The sequence below is a fragment of the Rhineura floridana genome, chromosome 4 (assembly GCF_030035675.1).
Source record: "Rhineura floridana isolate rRhiFlo1 chromosome 4, rRhiFlo1.hap2, whole genome shotgun sequence".
Classification (NCBI taxonomy): Eukaryota; Metazoa; Chordata; class Lepidosauria; order Squamata; family Rhineuridae; genus Rhineura; species Rhineura floridana.
The window spans coordinates 186,838,489-186,855,847 of NC_084483.1; the positions used below are offsets into that span (position 1 = coordinate 186,838,489).

Genomic DNA, 17,359 nt, shown 5'->3' on the forward strand with positions numbered 1-17,359 from the left:
GTGGTCTGAAGGCACATAAGGCCAGCTCCCTGCTGAAGCTAAGCAGGGTCAGGTCTGGATGGGAGACCGCCTGGGAACCATATATAAGCCACCTTGGGTTTCTAGGATGAAAAGAAAGGCGGGGCATAAATGTAATGAATAAATAAATAATAAATAAATATCACTTCCACAAAGGACACTTTTGTTACTTTTACAATCTATAATGAAGCATGCACAACATGTTTTGGCTATGGTCCCATGACCTACAGCGCAATTCTATACATATCTACTCAAAAGCAAGTTCCACTGAGGCCAATGCCGTTTAATAAATGAGGAAGAGGGAAGAAAACTCAGGCCCAGGGGCCAAATGCGGCTGTCCAGGTCTCTCTACCTGGCCCCCGGAACTCTCCCCAGGATACAACTCGTCCCCAGGCTCTGCAACTGCATTTTTTTGCTTGGCTGGCATGTGCCTTGGAACTCTAATAATGCCTCTTTGTTGTCTGGATAGAGAGGGTAAGAGAGGGGTGTGTAAATATGTGTAAAAATGAGCCTATTGTACAACAAGAAAAATGTACATGTGTTGCCCTGTCTGCTTTTGCCTCTGGCCCCACCCACCACTGGCTGCTCAGAAGGGAATGTGACCCTCAGGGCTGAAAATTGTATTTTTCATGTTTTTATTCTATGGGGCTTTCTTTTAACGTGTTTGACGTTTTTAACGATATAGCAGTATACAAATATTTGTATAAATAAATAAATAAAATACCCCCCTATTAAATAGAAGCCCCTCCCCACACCCCTGGAATATAGGTCTTGGATGGAAAGCTTATACCCACTTTCCTGGGAGTAATCCCCATTGCCCTCAATGGGACTTATTTTGCAGTAGACACGTATAGGATTGCACAGTTAAAGCATCCTTAAGCCCTTTTAAATCAATGGGTTTACTGAAGTTAGACACACCTTAAGCTTTCTCAACAAAAACCGCCATAGCGCAAAACTTTCTGTGTCTGTAGTTTGAATATTTATTTTACTTCCACTCTGCAATGAGCACATATATCTCAATTGAAATGGGACACCCCAGTCCATAAGCTATTAAGCTGCACCTATATCAAAGCAACACAAGATAGTAATTTGGAGGCTGGACACCCCGGCATGAATGCAGAATGCTATACACCTTTGTTCAGCATCTTGAGCAATCTTTAAAAAAACCTGGTAAGAGGAATCTATAGCCTGAAAATGGGCAACTTGCTGGAGAGAGAAGGGATTGCTTTTCACTGCTTTCTAATCTCAATCAATAATAAATTTATTGTACTGCTAGCCAAAGGCCATGACAAACTTCCAATATAAAAAAAGCAAAAATGACACTTCAGCACCGGAAGAGATTATCAAATGCATAACAAGTGACCAGCTTTCATGTAGGTTTGCTCAATTCTTTGTTCTTCAGTAGTTCCTTTAATATCTGAAAATCTCTAAGCGTTCCTTTATAACTGCAGTCTCAGCATTATGTTGTGATAGGATACAGACCCAACCAAATGCCGTGTTATGGTTATCAAAGCAAACAGCTATACCAGTCCAATATTCACCTTTGCAGAAATCTACTGTCATTGGTTAATCCAAAAATAATATTTAAAAAAACACACAATCATCAAAAGGTTAAGATATGCTAATGTTATGCCATTATATCGTTCATTCCGGATACTCTCTGTCCTCCACACCTCCTGGGCAAGCAACGCCTGAAGCTGACTTGCCAGCAGTCAAGTCACCCCCTTGTCGCAGCAGCCAACACCCAAGTCTAGTTCTCTGCAGCACGAGGCAGGCACACCTCACTTTGAATGACACAAACTTCAGCAGCTGCATACGAAATCAGGAGGTCGCCGGAGCTGAAACTCCGTGCCGTATTACTTCGAATACAACGGCCCCCACACCCACCCACACCCACCCCGGCCACGAGCGCCCATTCTGTCTTACAAACAAGCACCGCGGGCAACGCTGCTCGAGGATGAAAAATGCTGCTCGTTTGTTCCGATACTGTCGGCCGCGCGGCGTCGCCCGCTTACCCAGTCTCCCAAAGGGCAGCCTGTTCCTCTCCCCCAGCATGAGGTTGAACCGGGGGTTGTCTCTTTTCAGCCTCTTCCATTGTCCAGTGGACAGGAGGATTTTGGACACTTCAGCATAGACGCTGCTGTTTTCATCTCGCACCACAAACGTGTACATCCTTAGAGAGCGAGGGAACGCGCACGAACGCCCAATCCCAGCTGGATCAAAAAGCTAATTCAAAAAGAGATGCACAGGGATGTCTCTCAGCCGCAGCCAAAAAAAAATTAAAACCAGCATTACAAGACATCCCCCCCTTTTCCCCTTTCCGCCAGGCTCAAGAATTAGCTGTAAACCGTTCGAGAAAACTCAGCAAGGAAGAGCTGCCGTCGGGTCCGATCCCCGGCTCCTCTCCCCGCTGCACCGGGGCTGGGGAAGAAGATCTCTCTCTGTGTGTCCCTCAGATCAGAGCCTGGCCGCCCCTCTCCATGCCTGGCTTTCACCACCAAAGCATTTCCTGCCAGCCTCTGCCGCGGCGCTTCCTACATGAAGGTGGTGATGACGACGGCCGAAAGGCACCAGCCGGAGCTGCAGAGACGAGGCTCAAAAGGCGGCGAAGGAGGCAGAGCAGCTGCCAGACCTCCCCAGGTCCCCCCCGAAGGCCATCGTCGCGCCCGCAGCGGAGGCTCACCAGCTGAAACTTTCGCCGCCACCGGTCCTTGCGGGCAGGCACACGCCTAGCTGGGGAGGGGGAAGGGGGGAAGGGAACGCCTCCTGGAAAGGCAGCCGCGCCAGCTTTCGCCCCTCCGGCAGCAGAGGCTTCTCCTCTTCCATCTTGACTCCTCCCCGCCACGATCCGGAGTCGTCGAGCGCGCGGGTCAGGGAGCAAAAGGGGGCCGGGCTCCGGACGCGGCTTCGTCGCGTCAAAAATAGCCCTGGCAACGCCGCCAACGCCGCGCCCCTCTTCCCTTCCTATCCCAGAAACGATCCCGAGTTGATTTGCTTTTTTCCCCCTTCCCCGCACCCTTGCAAAGCCCTTTCAAAGGATCAGGAGTAAGAGCTGGCTGTTTCTTCTTGTGCCGCCGCGCTCCCGCCTCCGCCAATTCGACCAGGGGGGGGGAGAAGACAAGGGGCGCACGTGCACCAGCCCCCCGAAGTGAATCCTGCGGCAACCTGCGCATACGGACAATAGGACCCCAGGATACCGGGTCCGCCCCGCTTTGTCAGGGAGGGAGACACACCTTCTCCTAAAAATTACTAAGGGCCCATTTAGTCCAGTGTTGCTAGATCGTCTTACTTGGATGGCTGTCAAAAAGGATTGGACAGATTCATGGGGGATAAGCCTATCAGTGGCTAGCCTGGGCTCCTTGGGGGATATTACTGTAGTAATAATAATAATAATAAAATTTCTACTACCACCACTGGATAGTTGGAGACAGTATGCCTCTGAATACCAGTGGCTGGGAATCACAGGTGTGGCGAGTGCTACTGCACTCGGGCCCTGCTTGCAGGCTTCCCACAGACATCTCGTTGGCCCCTGTGAGAACAGGATGCTGGACTAGATGGGCTGTTGGCCTGGCCCAGCAGGGCTCTTACCTTCAGAAAATAGGAAGCTGCCTTATGCTGAGCATCTCGCTTACTATTGTCTACACAGACTGGCAGTATCTCCAGGGTGTCAGGCAGGAGGCATTCCCAGCCCTACCTGGAGATGGCAGGGATTGAACCTGGGACCACTGAGCTATGGCCCTTCTTATGCCTTTTTTCGTTTGTTGTTGTTGTGTGCCTTCAAGTCGATTATGACTTATGACGACCCTATGAATCAGTGACCTCAAAGAGCAGGGCCGGTTCTAAAGGGTGGCCAGATGGGGCACTGGCCGAGGGCACCTGGGACTACAGGGCCCCCTGGGGCCCCCTGCGCTCCCCTTCCACAATCCGCGGCAAGATTGCTGCTGCGGATAGCAGGGCAAGAGCTTCAGAGCTGCCCGCCATTCCCCCGCTTCACCTACTTTTCTCTCTGCTGTTTTTTTGTAGCTGCACACACAGGTTTGCCATCAATCAAGATGGCGGCCGAGGTTTCCCTAAGGGGCTGAAGCCTCTGTCACCGTCTTGGTTGATGGCAAACCTGTGCGTGCAGGCACGCCACCAAAAAAAAGCAGAGGGAAAGGTAAGTAGAGTACGGGAATGTGGGGCAGCTTGGGGTCTCCCGCCCTGCGATCTGCGCTACCAATCCTGCCGCAAATCGCAGAAGGGGAGTGCCAGGGCCCGGGGCAGGCTGATGCCCAAGGCCCCTGGCATGTCTGGGGCTGGCCTGTCCAAGAGCATCTGTCGTAAACCACCCTGTTCAGTTCTTGTAAGTTCAGGTCTGTGGCTTCCTTTATGGAATCAATCCATCTCTTGTTTGAGCTTCCTCTTTTTCTACTCCCTTCTGTTTTCCCCAGCATTATTGTCTTTTCTAGTGAATCATGTCTTCTGTGTCCAAAGTATGATAACCTCAGTTTAACCATTTTAGCTTCTAGTGATAGTTGTGGTTTAATTTGTTCTAACACCCAATTATTTGTCTTTTTCACAGTCCATGGTATGCGCAAAGCTCTCCTCCAACACCACATTTCAAATGAGTTGATTTTTCTCTTTTCCACTTTTTTCACTGTCCAACTTCACATTCATACGTAGAGATCGGGAATGCCATGGTCTGAATGATCCTGACTTTAGAGTTCAGTGATACATCCTTGCATTTTTTCGTTTAGGGAGAAAGAAAGCAGCAAATCATGGGTGGACATGAGCTGCGTAAAATTATGGCTGATATGGAGAAAGTGGCCACAGAGATGTCTTTCTCCATTCCTCCTACTCCTAGAACCTGGGGCCATCCAATGAAGCTGAATGGTGGGAGATTCAGGACAGGCAATAGGAAGTACTTCTTCACATAATACAAAGTTAAACTACAGAGTTTGCTACAACAAGAGATGGGGAGCGTTGGAATATTTGCATACCCTTTAATGCTGTAGTTAAATGGTGGACTTTGCTTCCACAAGACATGATGATGGACACCAACTTGGGCAGCTTGAAAAAGGGATTACATGAATTCATGGAGGACAAAGCTATCAGTGCCTACTGGGTCATGATGATGGCTATATAATGTGGCTACAAGTGGAAAAACCATGTACCCACCAATCGTGGACACCCCCATTTAAAATGGGGTGTAGAGGGCTCTTCAAGCAATGCCAGATGGCTTGGTTGAGCTGCCATTTTATTTTCCTACAATGCCCCAAAACAACACTACATTGGAGGCATTCTAATAAATTTAAAATGGAGGCTAGACCCATCCACCTGGTCTGCCACTGCTTATCTCCTCCAGGTAAGTCCACTAATGGAAAAGGATCAACGACAGGACACTTTGCCCAGGGCTGTGTCAAACTTAAAACATGCTCTTTTTGCCTATGAAAGGTTATGCTATAATGCCTTTATTAGTCTGCTGTGGTACCACTAGCTTTTTGGGTTTGTTTGTATGTTGCTTGTTTATAAATTTCTTTTATTGAGGTTTTATTTTAAGATTTCATATAAGCAACACCACAGTCAGCAGGGAGAAACACTGGAAGGGAGGGGGGAAGAGGGGGAAATCCTCCTGGTTGCCTCAAATAAAGTCTGCATTGAGAGCTTTTCAATACCCACAAATAAATGGCTTTATACTGAGTCAGATAATTGGTATTGTCTACACTGACTGGCAGGGGTTTTCCAGAGTTTCAGGCAGCAATTCTTACCTGATGATGGCTGGGATTGAACTTGAAATCTTCTGAACACTCCACCATTGAGCTATGATTCTTCTCCTGTAAAGTCATTACAGAGTGTCCAAATATCTGCATATGCGAGCTGGCATAGCATGTCTGAAGGCAGATAAAGGTTTTGGTCCATTGGATGATGGAAGGTGCCATAGAGTCTTTCAAATGTTGAAACATCAGCACCATAATAGCTCACAACATTCAGTGATGCAGTCCATCAGTCAGATTCCACAATACAGAAATGGAGTCTAGGAGCACCTAAACAACAGTAAATTTCACAGCTTTGTCCAAGACAATGTTAATTGAGAAGTTCCACCCAGAATGGGGCAATCACTTTACTATGATCATAGTACATGGCTCAGCAAGACATGTTTTGCACTGCAGTGCCAACATTTATCAGATGGGTCATGGCTTTTCAAAAAAGCCTCAAAGATGTCCCACATGCACAAATTAGCAACTGATGCTCTATCACTTTGAATTCTGGGTCCAATTAAAATCAACAGATTAATGGAAGGACTGCTACTCATGGGTAGGAATGAGTAAGCCTGTCAGTTATGGTTTCTCTCAATTTCTGATTTTCCCATCTTAAGTTCAGTTCTCAACATTTCCACATCACTTGGCTTTTTTTTTTTAAAGGAAGGCCTCATGAACATTCACTAGCATTTGCAAATTAATTTCCCCTAGTGTAATGCATTTTTAGTATTCTGTTCACTAATATATGCACTTTTATGCACACTATCTTTGTATATGCATTTTTGTACATGTCATTTGGCTGGAGAACTGCATTGCAAAATATTTAGAACTGCAAATTTCAAAGGATGGGTGTGTTTTGGTTTACATATTGTTTTGGAAAGTACATATTGGGCAGTTTTGCCTTTTAATGCAAACTGAATCAAATTCTCCCCCATCCCATTCCTACCCATTGGTGTTTGCATGTCAGACACTCCACCTCTCTTCCCCTGTCATCTAAGAATTAAATGTTGTCCAGTCCATTAACTCTTTATAGAGATGGGCTGTGGGTGTACCGCTCTGCATGGAATCACTCATCTCATTTTGACATCAGGCAGATGGTTGGGTAAGTGTGGAAGGTTTATACCATTTTGGTTCTTAACAAGAGTGCCATGATTCACCAGCCAGCACGATTGCCATTGATACCAAGTCCCTGATCAGCTGACTCCTTGTTGCCATGACGGACATCACATCTGCCGAGGGCTTCTATTACTTGTAAACAAGCCAAGATAAATTATTTATAAAAGGTGCCATCTTTATTCCATTAATAGCAAGTGTGCATTCAGAAACCAATGGAAGCCTCCTTTGTGGCAAAGTAAGTTATCACTCTCGCGTATGGATGTTTGTTTTGATGGCGGGTGGAGTGTGTTTGAATGAGTTTAATAAAAAAGAGATCACACGTGGTGCAGTTTTTACCTTCCACTCTGACAAAAATTTCATGTTGGCATTGTATGTGTGTAACTTTTCCCCCCTGAGCCTATCCAAACTATATTTCAGTTGAAAAATGCATATAGTAGGTTAATTTCCAGAAGGGCAGCTGTGTTAATCTGTTGCACAAAAACAATAATCTTGTGACACTTTAAAGACGAACACATTTATTATGGCATTCATAGACTACAGTACCTTTCTTCAGATTTAGGAAGTGTTATCCTGAGTTATCCACCTCATGCACCTGTATACATGTTGGAGATAGGTAGCAATTGTAATCAATGAGGTAAGGTGGAAATGAAATGTAGAAAAGTACAGATGGTGATAATTACATTATTAACAGTGATCATACACAAAAAAACAGACCAGTTGTTGGTAACACAGACATCCTGGTATTGGTAAGCCAAAGATTACATGTACTTTAACACAATGTCAGAGCACTGGATTTTAAAAATCACACCACATGTGTTAATCTAACGTGTTAATTGGCACAAGGTATAGGAGGAAATATCCTTACAAATACATGGGAAAATATTTGGAATAAAGAACATGAATTCTCACTACATATGGCAGGGGAAACTGCTAAATGGTAATGTTGATGTGGTACGTTAAACTAAATAGCAATTGCTGGAAATGTGGAACGCAAGCAGGAGATTTTTGTCACATCTGATGGGAATGTCCTAGAGTGAAAAACTGTTGAAAAAAACTCAATAAAATCAGAGACAGAATACTAGGCTAGAACAGAGGACACCAACCTTTTGATTCAATAAACATATTTGGAATTTTGAGAAAGTGTTGTGGATGCCAATCACAAAATGGTTGCTATGGGAGTGTGGCATATAACTGCCACATCTGCAAGAGCAGAAAAAGACAGGACCAGACAATGGTGCAGATATGTCCTCCCATCAACAAAAAAGTCACATCTGCTGCTGCTGTGCTTGCTCACAGAGAGAAGTTCTTTATACCCCATCTCTGTTCAGAACAGAAGGGAGGGAGGGTGTCCAGTCCTGACATCCAGTGAAATGTGGACATGTTTAGGGGCGGTGATCAATGTAGGAGAGGCTGAGCAAGCAGGAAGAACAAAGTTTCTCATGCATTGTGGATTTTTGAGGGGATATTTACTGAGACCTTTCATGGGCACCATAGGAGGGACTGGTGGGCACATAGGCACCCACGGGGACTGCATTAGCAACAACTGCCTAGATCCTCAATTATATGGAAAGGTTTGATAGTTGATCACGTAAGGAACCAGCTTCATATACAGGGCTGTATGTGAGGGTACTTCATGCAAAAAGCTGGAGATGGTAGATAACAACCCCCCTCATGAAGGAGTGGTTAGATAAATATGGGAATAAGAACATAAAAAGACCCCTGCTAGATCAGACCAAAGATCTATCTAGTCCAGCATTCTATTCTATTGTAAACCGCCCAGAGAGCTTCGGCTATGGGGCAGTATATAAATGCAATAAATAATAATAATTCTCACAGTGGCAACCAGATGCCTATGGAAAGCCCACAAGCAGAACCTGACTGCAACAGTGCTCTCCTTGCTTATGATTATGAGCTCAAGGTGGCATACAAGGAGCTTAAGGTGGCATACAAACATGGTTGTCTCCTATTTTATCCTCACAACAACCCCGTGAGGTAGGTTAAACTGAGAGAAAGTGACCGACCCAAGGTGAGCTTTATCGCTGAGCATGGATTTGAACCCTGGTCTCCCAGTTCCAAGCTAACACCCTAATTAGTACACCAAACTTGTGATTCTCAACAACTGGCATTCAGAAGCATATTGCCTCTGAGAGTGAAGCGAGAACACAGCCATTGTAGCTAGTAGCCATTGATAACCGGGTCCTCCATGAATTTGTCTAATTCTCTTTTAAATCTATCTAAGTTGGTGGCCATGATTACAACTTGCAGGATCAAATTTGCACAATTGGCAAAAATAACTCATTGTATCAGAGTGAAAGAAGGAAAACAAATTTGGAACAAATGTAAATAGAATTGCTATTACTTTATTGAGTATTGTAGAAGTAGTATAGTCTATCCAAATATACAGTATTGTTTTTCATCAAACTAGTCTTATGTTTTATAGATATTGTATTAGAATAGCGGACGTGTAAGGACCCATGTTAGCTATGTTATTCTGTTTTTATTTTCTTCAGGGAATTAGTTGTAATCTTAGTTTTAAGTTTGAAACATCTGGGTTCATTGTTAGATGCATATTGATGTAAAATAATATTTTTTCTTGTTAAAAAAATTCAGCGCAGAAAAAAAGTGTAGATGTAGTTTGGGCTTTTTTGACAAGCACGTCCTTTAAAATTACTTGGCATTAGTGGAGATCTGAACATTTATATCACCGTCAATGTTCCTGGCAAATTCCTCTTGCTTGGTGCTTTCAAACAATCAATTCACACTGCTTACTGCATACCGGACAACTCAGGTCTAAAGGTAAAATAAGTGCATTGAAACTGTCTATAGTGCAAAAACAATCCATAATATATATGTGTAGCATTATTTATTAACACTGATGTGGTTTGGCTGTTTTGGTTATTGTGAATGACCTTTTCACTATCTTGATGCACAGTGTGGTGCTAAGAGCTTAATGGTCCTTATGGAGATCTCCCATCAGACTTTGGAACGTCACACTCATCAGAGTTTGGCAGGAATGCAGATAGCATCAGACATGGAGCTGGGAGTTTTGTCAGCTGAAGCTGACTAAAACAGAGATATCTGAGAGTGCAGTGGGCTTTTGGGAATCTGATGCAGGTCTAGTAGTTGTGCTGCCTGCTTGGTTCCAATGTGTTCATATGTTCTGCTTGTACATTTGTAAATAAAACTGTTATTACAAAGATATCATACGTCCCCAGTGTTCTTTCATAACAAGGAAACAGACTTCTTGAATTTCCTATTTCTTGTGTAAGTGTATCAATATTAACCTTGTCATACTTGCACTTCAGAACTGACTGTTTCACTTTTCTACTTCCAGAGCAGAAGCAATGGAACCTTTTTCTCTGTATGACATCAGCGCTGTTGTTTACACCAAATCCACCGAGAGAATTATTTTCCCCATGGTTGCTGAACTTTACCATTTAATGATAGCAATAGAGGGGAGAGAAGTGAATTGGGAAGCTTTTGATGGTTTAGAGAACACTGCGGAAGCATTAGCCAAAGCTACTGAACAGCTTGCTCGTACTGCGAGGAGGTAACACTTATGTTAAAAAACAAAATAGCTCATTTTGAAATTTAGGCTCAGACCAACCAGCCAACGAACCACCTGATTTTCCCCATATATTAAGCAAAAACTAGACCCTGAGCAGACTCCTGTGCTTTTCAATGCCATTTCACACATTATGTTGCAGGAAACCTAAGTTTGCCAGTCAAAATGAAGCTGCAGCTGACCCCACCTCCCTGAAAGCCTTCCTTTCAGGTAACAGACTGGGCAGCCTCACATCCACAGGCTCAATGCAGCCCTCTAGGTCTCTCTGTGTGGCCTTCAGGACACTCACCAGGCCATAGTGAGTGTCCCATGCCCTCCCTGAATGCTTTTACCTGACTGGAGTGTATTGACCTATGATAATGTCTGTTGCTTGCCTGGATGGAGGATGGTGTGGTGTGTGTGTGTTTTGTAGAAACACCTGACCTTTGCATGGCTGTAATGTAGCCTACTGTACAAAGGTAAGAGCTGTATCTATTGCTCCACCCACTTTTGTTTTGGGCCCTGCCCACCACTGGCATGTGGCCCGCAGAAGTTTGCCCATGAAAGAATATGGCCCTCAGGCTGAAAAAAGCCTCCCAATCCTTGTAATGGATGTTTTGAGCAGTGGAGACTGATGGGTCTGATGTTAGTGGGGAAGTGAATCCACTCTGGATTTTTGTCCAAACTTTCAAGGAGCTGTCCAAGTGCTGAAAGCACCTTGGACAGCTCCTTGAAATTCAGGCTAAAACCCCGATAAGATTCACTGCCCTACTGACATTGGAGCCACCAGTCTTCACAGGCTTTGCGTAAGAGAGGTTGCTGATTAGGGTCACTTCCCATGAAGCATCAGGTAGCATAATAATGCAGCATGGAGTGTGCCTGTGTTTCATTCATTCCAGCAGCATGACAGGACCCATCACTGAACTCAGTCCAATATCCTTTGTCTAGGCTGACTGAAGAATCTGATGATGAGGTCCTGAAGCAGGAAATAATACCAGCAGCTGAATCTCTTCTGATCTCTGGGAAACATATCCTGCTGGTAGCTCAGAAGCTTCTTATTCAACCTGATGCTGATAACTGCATAGAGGAACTGGCTGTATCTGCAAAAAGGATTCTTGTGGAAACCATAAAAGTATGATAAACATATGTTTGATGTGTTTAAGCACAGATTTGCATGCTTACTAATGTTTGAGGGATGTAGTGTCCAGTGAAGGACTAGCAGAGAAGAGACCAGGATTTATAAAATTCTATTACTATCACAGGACTTTGCCTTCCATCCAGTTCTTTGCGTAGCTTTAGAAGAAAAAATGGTTAGAGCAATGTGGATTTATTCACACACTTTGCTTTAAGGCCTAGCCTCTCCATCCATAGGAACATAAGAAGAGCTCTGCTAGATTGGGACAAAGGCCCATCTAGTCCAGCATCCTGTTCTCACAGCAGCCAACAAAATACCTATGGGAAGCCTGCAAGCAGAACCTGATCTTCCCACTTGATTCCCAGCAACTGGTATTCAGAGGCCTACCAACCTCTGACAGGAGAAGTAGAACATAGCCATCATACAAATGCAATTTGGGTTGGTTTGTCACAGTCCAATCCACTTCCTCTGTAGCTTGGAAGAATTTGGTAACGTGCCTCTGAGCATATGCAGAAGGGTAGCAACAACCGCCATCTCCAAAGATGGAGAATTACATTTTTATATGTCTGCTGGTGTTCTTCTTCCTTTGCTTCTTTCCTGTGTTACTACTGTTTCTACAGAGAATCTAACGTAGAAAATTATATTTCTGTCAGTATTCATCCTAGAAATCTGTGTCAAATTTATTTTTATTAATTTCAAAGCCTTTTGATTAGTCAATGTTATATGATGGCAAAGACAGCCTTTTGTGTTTCAAACTGGATTTTGGGTGCATTAACAGTTGAATCTGAAATTGCAGTTTGATGTAAAATCAGACGGATTACAATATGTTGCTACTTAAGCAATGATTCTAGCTGTTGGAAAAAACAAACTTGGCCTGCCCAAGATGCATGTTTTCAGCCTGCTATGCTTAAACTACTCCACTTAAGGAAAGGTGGACATGTTCAATTAAAAGCATAGAGCACACCTAGAATTTTACTAGAATATATTTCACCTCCCACTGTTTTATCTTGTGCAAACTGAGACACTCTTCTTGTCCAATGGAAACTATTCTGCAGAATAGTTAGTGCCATTATTCCACAATTGTTTTTGGAGCATTTTTAGTGCTGCAAAGTGTTGCTGTACTTCACATATTCACAGAAACAGAAGCAAAAGAAAATGATTTACTATAGGAAACTTCAAAAAAATTGCAAAGTAAATCAAACATATTTAAAGTGACTATCTGAACTATATCAGCTGTTTTAATATTGTTGCTTCCCCCCTGCTAAAACAAGATCAGCACAGCCCATGTCTTGTTTTGGTTATTTCGGCTGATTGCAGGTATTGGCACCCCTCACCATATGCTCAGAGGCACATGTTACCAAATTCTTCCAAGCTACACAGGAAGTGGATTGGACTGTGAAAGACCAAACCAAATTATGTTTGCATTTTTATAAATTTGTAGGGCAGTACAATATCTCAGAGGAGGTCAGGTCTCCTGCTCCCCTGGTGCATTCACTATAGCTGCCCAATTCCCCTGCTTTTTAAAGTTTGATAGAAATATCTGTTGGCTATAGGTAAGTTCTTAAACCTCAAGGTTTTTTTCCTGTTAGTTAATTTCTCTGCTGTTAATCCAGGAGGTAAGAAAGGATCCTGTGCAAGTTTGCTGAGAATGGATTGATCATTTGCATGTGTATTGAGTTCTGTGGGATTTACTTCCCTGCACTCATGCTTAGGATAGGTGAAACTGACCACAGGTGATGGGGAGGGGGGGAGGGGAGATTTTATCATTTATATGTTTATTGAGATCAGTGGGATTTACTCCCATGCAATCATACTTAGGATAGGTAAAACTGGGAGGGAGGGAAGGGTGGAGTGGGCAGGGGAGAAGGAAGAAGGAGGAGGGGACAGGAGGAAGAAGGGAGGAGAGGGGAAGGAGGGGAAAGGCAGGTCTGATCATTTATATGCTTATTGAGTTCAGTCAAATTTACTCCCATGCAATCATGCTTAGAATAGGTGAAACTGACCTGGGGGAGGGGCAGAGAGGGGAGGAGAAGGGCAAGAAGGGGAGGAGGAGGTAGGAAGGGGGAGGGAAGGAGATTGGGTGGGTAGGCACTGGGCATAGGGGAAGCTCCTTTCCTTTCTAAAAGGAAAATATTGTGAACAGTATCATCGTTTTTTAGGGATTCCCCCAGCCTTTTATTCTACAGCAGGAAAATATAGCTTCTCACCCAAATTTAAACCAAAGCTGTCACTGGCCACATTATACACCAGACCTTTATTCCACTTTAGACGGTAACGGCTTCCCCCAAAGAATCCTGGGAAGTGTAGTTTGTGAAGGGTGCTGAGAGGAGACTCCTATTCCCCTGACAGAGCTCCAGTGGCCAGACTGGTTTAATAGTCAGCTGTTCTCATTCAAGCTCTGTGAGGGGAACAGGGCATCTCCTAGCAACTCTCAGAACCCTTCACAAACTACACTTCTTTGGGGGAAGCCATGACTGTCTAAAGTGGAATAAAGGTCTGGTGTGGGTGTGGCCCCCTGATTATCCCAAGTCAGAACACTGGTCCATCTAGCTATGCATTGTCTACTCCAGCCTTTCCCAACCAGTGTGCCTCCAGATGTTGTTGGACCACAACTCCCATCTTTCCTGACCATTGGCAATGCTGGCTGAGGCTGATGGGAGTTGTGGTCCAACAACATCTGGAGGCACACTGGTTGGGAAAGGCTGGTCTGCACTGACTGGCAGTGACTCTCCAGGGTTTCAGACAGGCAACTTTCCCAGCCCTACCTAGAGATGCCGGGGAATAAACCTGGGACCTTCAGCTCGCGAGGCGCAGAGCTTGGAAAAGTTACTTTTCTGAACTACAACTCCCATCAGGCCCAGCCAGCATGGCCACTGGATTGGGCTGATGGGAGTTGTAGTTCAAAAAAGTAACTTCTTCAGGCTCTGGCGAGGCGGATGCTCTACCACTGAGCTGTGGTCCTTCCATACCTGCGATCCAGCTCTTCCTCATCTTCAAATACACCAAAAGGCTTCATGGCTTCAGTCAGCTTCTGTGTGTGGATGTAATCTAATTCCCTCGGAGGAGCCAAGCTAATTGGAGAAGTGACCCCGTAATGCCTTTGTGGCTGGTTCTCCAAATAATTCCTCTACAGGAAAGTTGCATTAAACATGAACAAGGAGTTCTTCTACACATACACACAGAGTTCTATACTGTGAAAAGTACTTACCTGTTTTAGGAGCTGTGAGTCTGGCTTTTAGAACACAGACAGTTGGTTCTTACTGAGCATGCCTGGACTTATCATTGACTGTAATGCTAAATTTCTTAAATTAATTAAAAATCAGCCAGGCATTTTTTAAACTTTTAAACTGCAAAAGAATATGGGGCAAGGTCAGTAATAGGATTACAGGTACTCTGTGAACATGGCTGATTTTTAATTAATTTCAACAAATTATGAGAACTCGGACAGAAAAAAGTCCAAAAGGGGTCTGGGTTTTCTCTCTCTCTTTTTACACTTTGAACTCTTTATCCTCTCTGATTGTTTTGTGTATCGCCACAAAAATTGAGAGGGTTGTTAAGCAAGCATTTCTGAGATCAGTTTTGTAAGGTTTTGTTCTGAAATGAGCTTATGGGAAGCATCAGAATGGCATGGGGGGTATTTTCAATTTAACATTGTGGAATGTGAAAAATCCACGCTGGCTATAGTGTACAGTCACTCTCGTGGCTGTATAATATTGAGATTATTGCAACTGGCAGAACTTCAGGTATGTGTAGGTAGGGTTGCCAAGTTTCCAGCCAGCCATTGTAGTTAAGCCTTTAGGAACAGCTAGATACACAGCAATTTGTAAGTAATAATGTTTATATCTGTGCAATTAAAATCTTCCCTTACTAATAGTTACAAATTGCTGTGTGCAACCCTAGACTGGCTGCATGGAGGAACGAAGCTTGCAGTAGTACAGTAGAGCCCCGCTTACCGGTGCTTCGCTTACCGGCGTTCCGCTAATGCGGCGGCTTTCATTCCCCATTTTAAAGCCAATTTTGCACTTTTGCTGCATTTTGCGGCATTTTTGCGTCATTTGCGCGCAATGCGCCCTATTATACTGAATGGGGTTCCGCTTTACGGCGATTTCTGCTTTACGGCGGGGGTCTGGAACGGAACCTGCCGTATAAGCGGGGCCCGCCTGTATTTTAATATTTGCCCCAGCCTCATTGCTAGTTGATTTTTATTTACATTAAAACTAAATCCTGCCTTTGGTATAATAGGAGATGAGTGGGGAACTGGGGGGGGTACATTCCCATCTGAGCAACCTTCTGAGGGCCGCATGCCAGTGGTGAATAGGGCCAGAGGCAAAAGTGGGTGCAGCGATGAATGCAAATTTTACCTTTTGTACCGCAGACCAGTTTCTACACACCCATCTCTGTTCTCCATCTAGTCAAGCAAAAGGCATTCTAGCCAGGCAAAACACTTAAGTTGTGAAGCAGGACCAATGAGATCTGTGGCCTGAGGAGAGTTCCGAGGGCCAGATAGAGCAGCCTGGAAGACTGCATTCGGCCCCCAGGCCTGAGGTTCCCCCCCTCTGCATTAGGATAAAGACCTTGCGATGATGATGGGTCTTGTAGAAATGCTAATATAGTTGTGTTTTTAAATATATAGCTAGTTTTTACACATACAGGTCGACATGGAATTCTCTCCCCTTAAATATTAGACAGGTGCCATCTCAGTTATCTTTTTGGCGTAGGATTGCCAGGTCAGAAGCATCCCAAACCCTGAGATTTCAGGAGGGTGGGCAGGCCTTAGTGATGTAATGGAGGCATGCCCTAGTGATATCATAGGGGGTGGACCTTAGTGATGTCATGTGGTGGGCCCTAATGATGTCATCAAGCATCAACTACAGTTGCTTGGAGCATACCACTCCTCCAAAAAAATTGTCTGATTGGAAATTAAGATAGAAATCTTAAATGAGGGTGTTTCCAGGTTCAGTTGAAGTGACCGGATCATTCCTTCTCACCTGCTTAGAGAGCCTGGGTAAGGAACATTTAATCTAGCCTACTTGCTTCTGGCAAGAAGAGTTTAAGTGCCCTCAGGCCAGGCCAGTCACCAGAAGGCCATTATAGGAAGAAAGGAGCCTAGTGCTGTGGGGATGTTAGATGGGAGCACTCAGGAGTAAAGATGGATGCCCCCCAAAGGCTGCAATTCTAAACACACTTACTAAGGGACTAAGCCCCATAGAACTCAACAGGACTTACTTCTGAGTAGATATTGTTAGGACTGTGCTGTTGGTAAAGCTTAACTAGGGATCCTCTGCAAAGATATCCATATCAAAGCAGGGTTGGCAACCCCCTGCCTGGAATGCCCTGCCTGCCTTTTAACATAGCTGCTCCAAACTTCTTTGCAGACTTGACCCTTCACTGCAGAGAGAAGTCTGAGAAATGAGTAAGAGTTAAGAAGATTCTCTTTCCTGCCTGCTCTGTGGGCTGCTATAAACTCACTTTGACACCAAACCCAATTCCAGTGAGTTATAATTGACAGAGAGAAAACACATATGGTTTGGTCTACCTTCACAGGCAGTAGATTGGAAACAACAGCAATTGAAGCCACACTTCCCAGTATGTGAATTCTCTTTTACGACTGTTGGGCAAGAAATAAGCCATCATGCAAATAACAAGGTGCACCATCAGTGGATTTAAGGGGGTTGAGCTGACCACATAGAACCACTGTTGCTGTTTCTATGGATGCAAGGAAGTAAGGTCAGAGGTAAAGGAAATGCAAATAGGAAAAGAAAAACAAAAGGCAGTGATTATTTCCTAAATTCAATGCTGCCAACCACA

The 17,359-nt window shown here is 44.4% G+C and overlaps 1 protein-coding gene across 2 annotated transcripts in view; it reads right to left on the reverse strand.

Annotated features, from left to right (window-relative positions):
• Positions 1-2,853, reverse strand: part of TTL (tubulin tyrosine ligase) — a 51,164-nt gene extending 48,311 nt beyond the window's left edge. Inside the window, exons 1-2 of one of the 2 annotated variants that reach the window (XM_061625521.1) lie at positions 2,702-2,853; positions 2,034-2,244 (exon numbers count right to left, since the gene is read on the reverse strand). In XM_061625521.1, coding sequence (XP_061481505.1) covers positions 2,034-2,190 — 157 coding nt within the window. In that variant the 5' untranslated portion in view covers positions 2,191-2,244; positions 2,702-2,853. Of the gene's footprint in view, positions 1-1,559; positions 1,685-2,033; positions 2,245-2,701 lie in introns of those variants that run through there. The other variant, XM_061625523.1, reaches the window with a different exon arrangement.
• Positions 2,854-17,359: the final 14,506 nt, after the last annotated feature.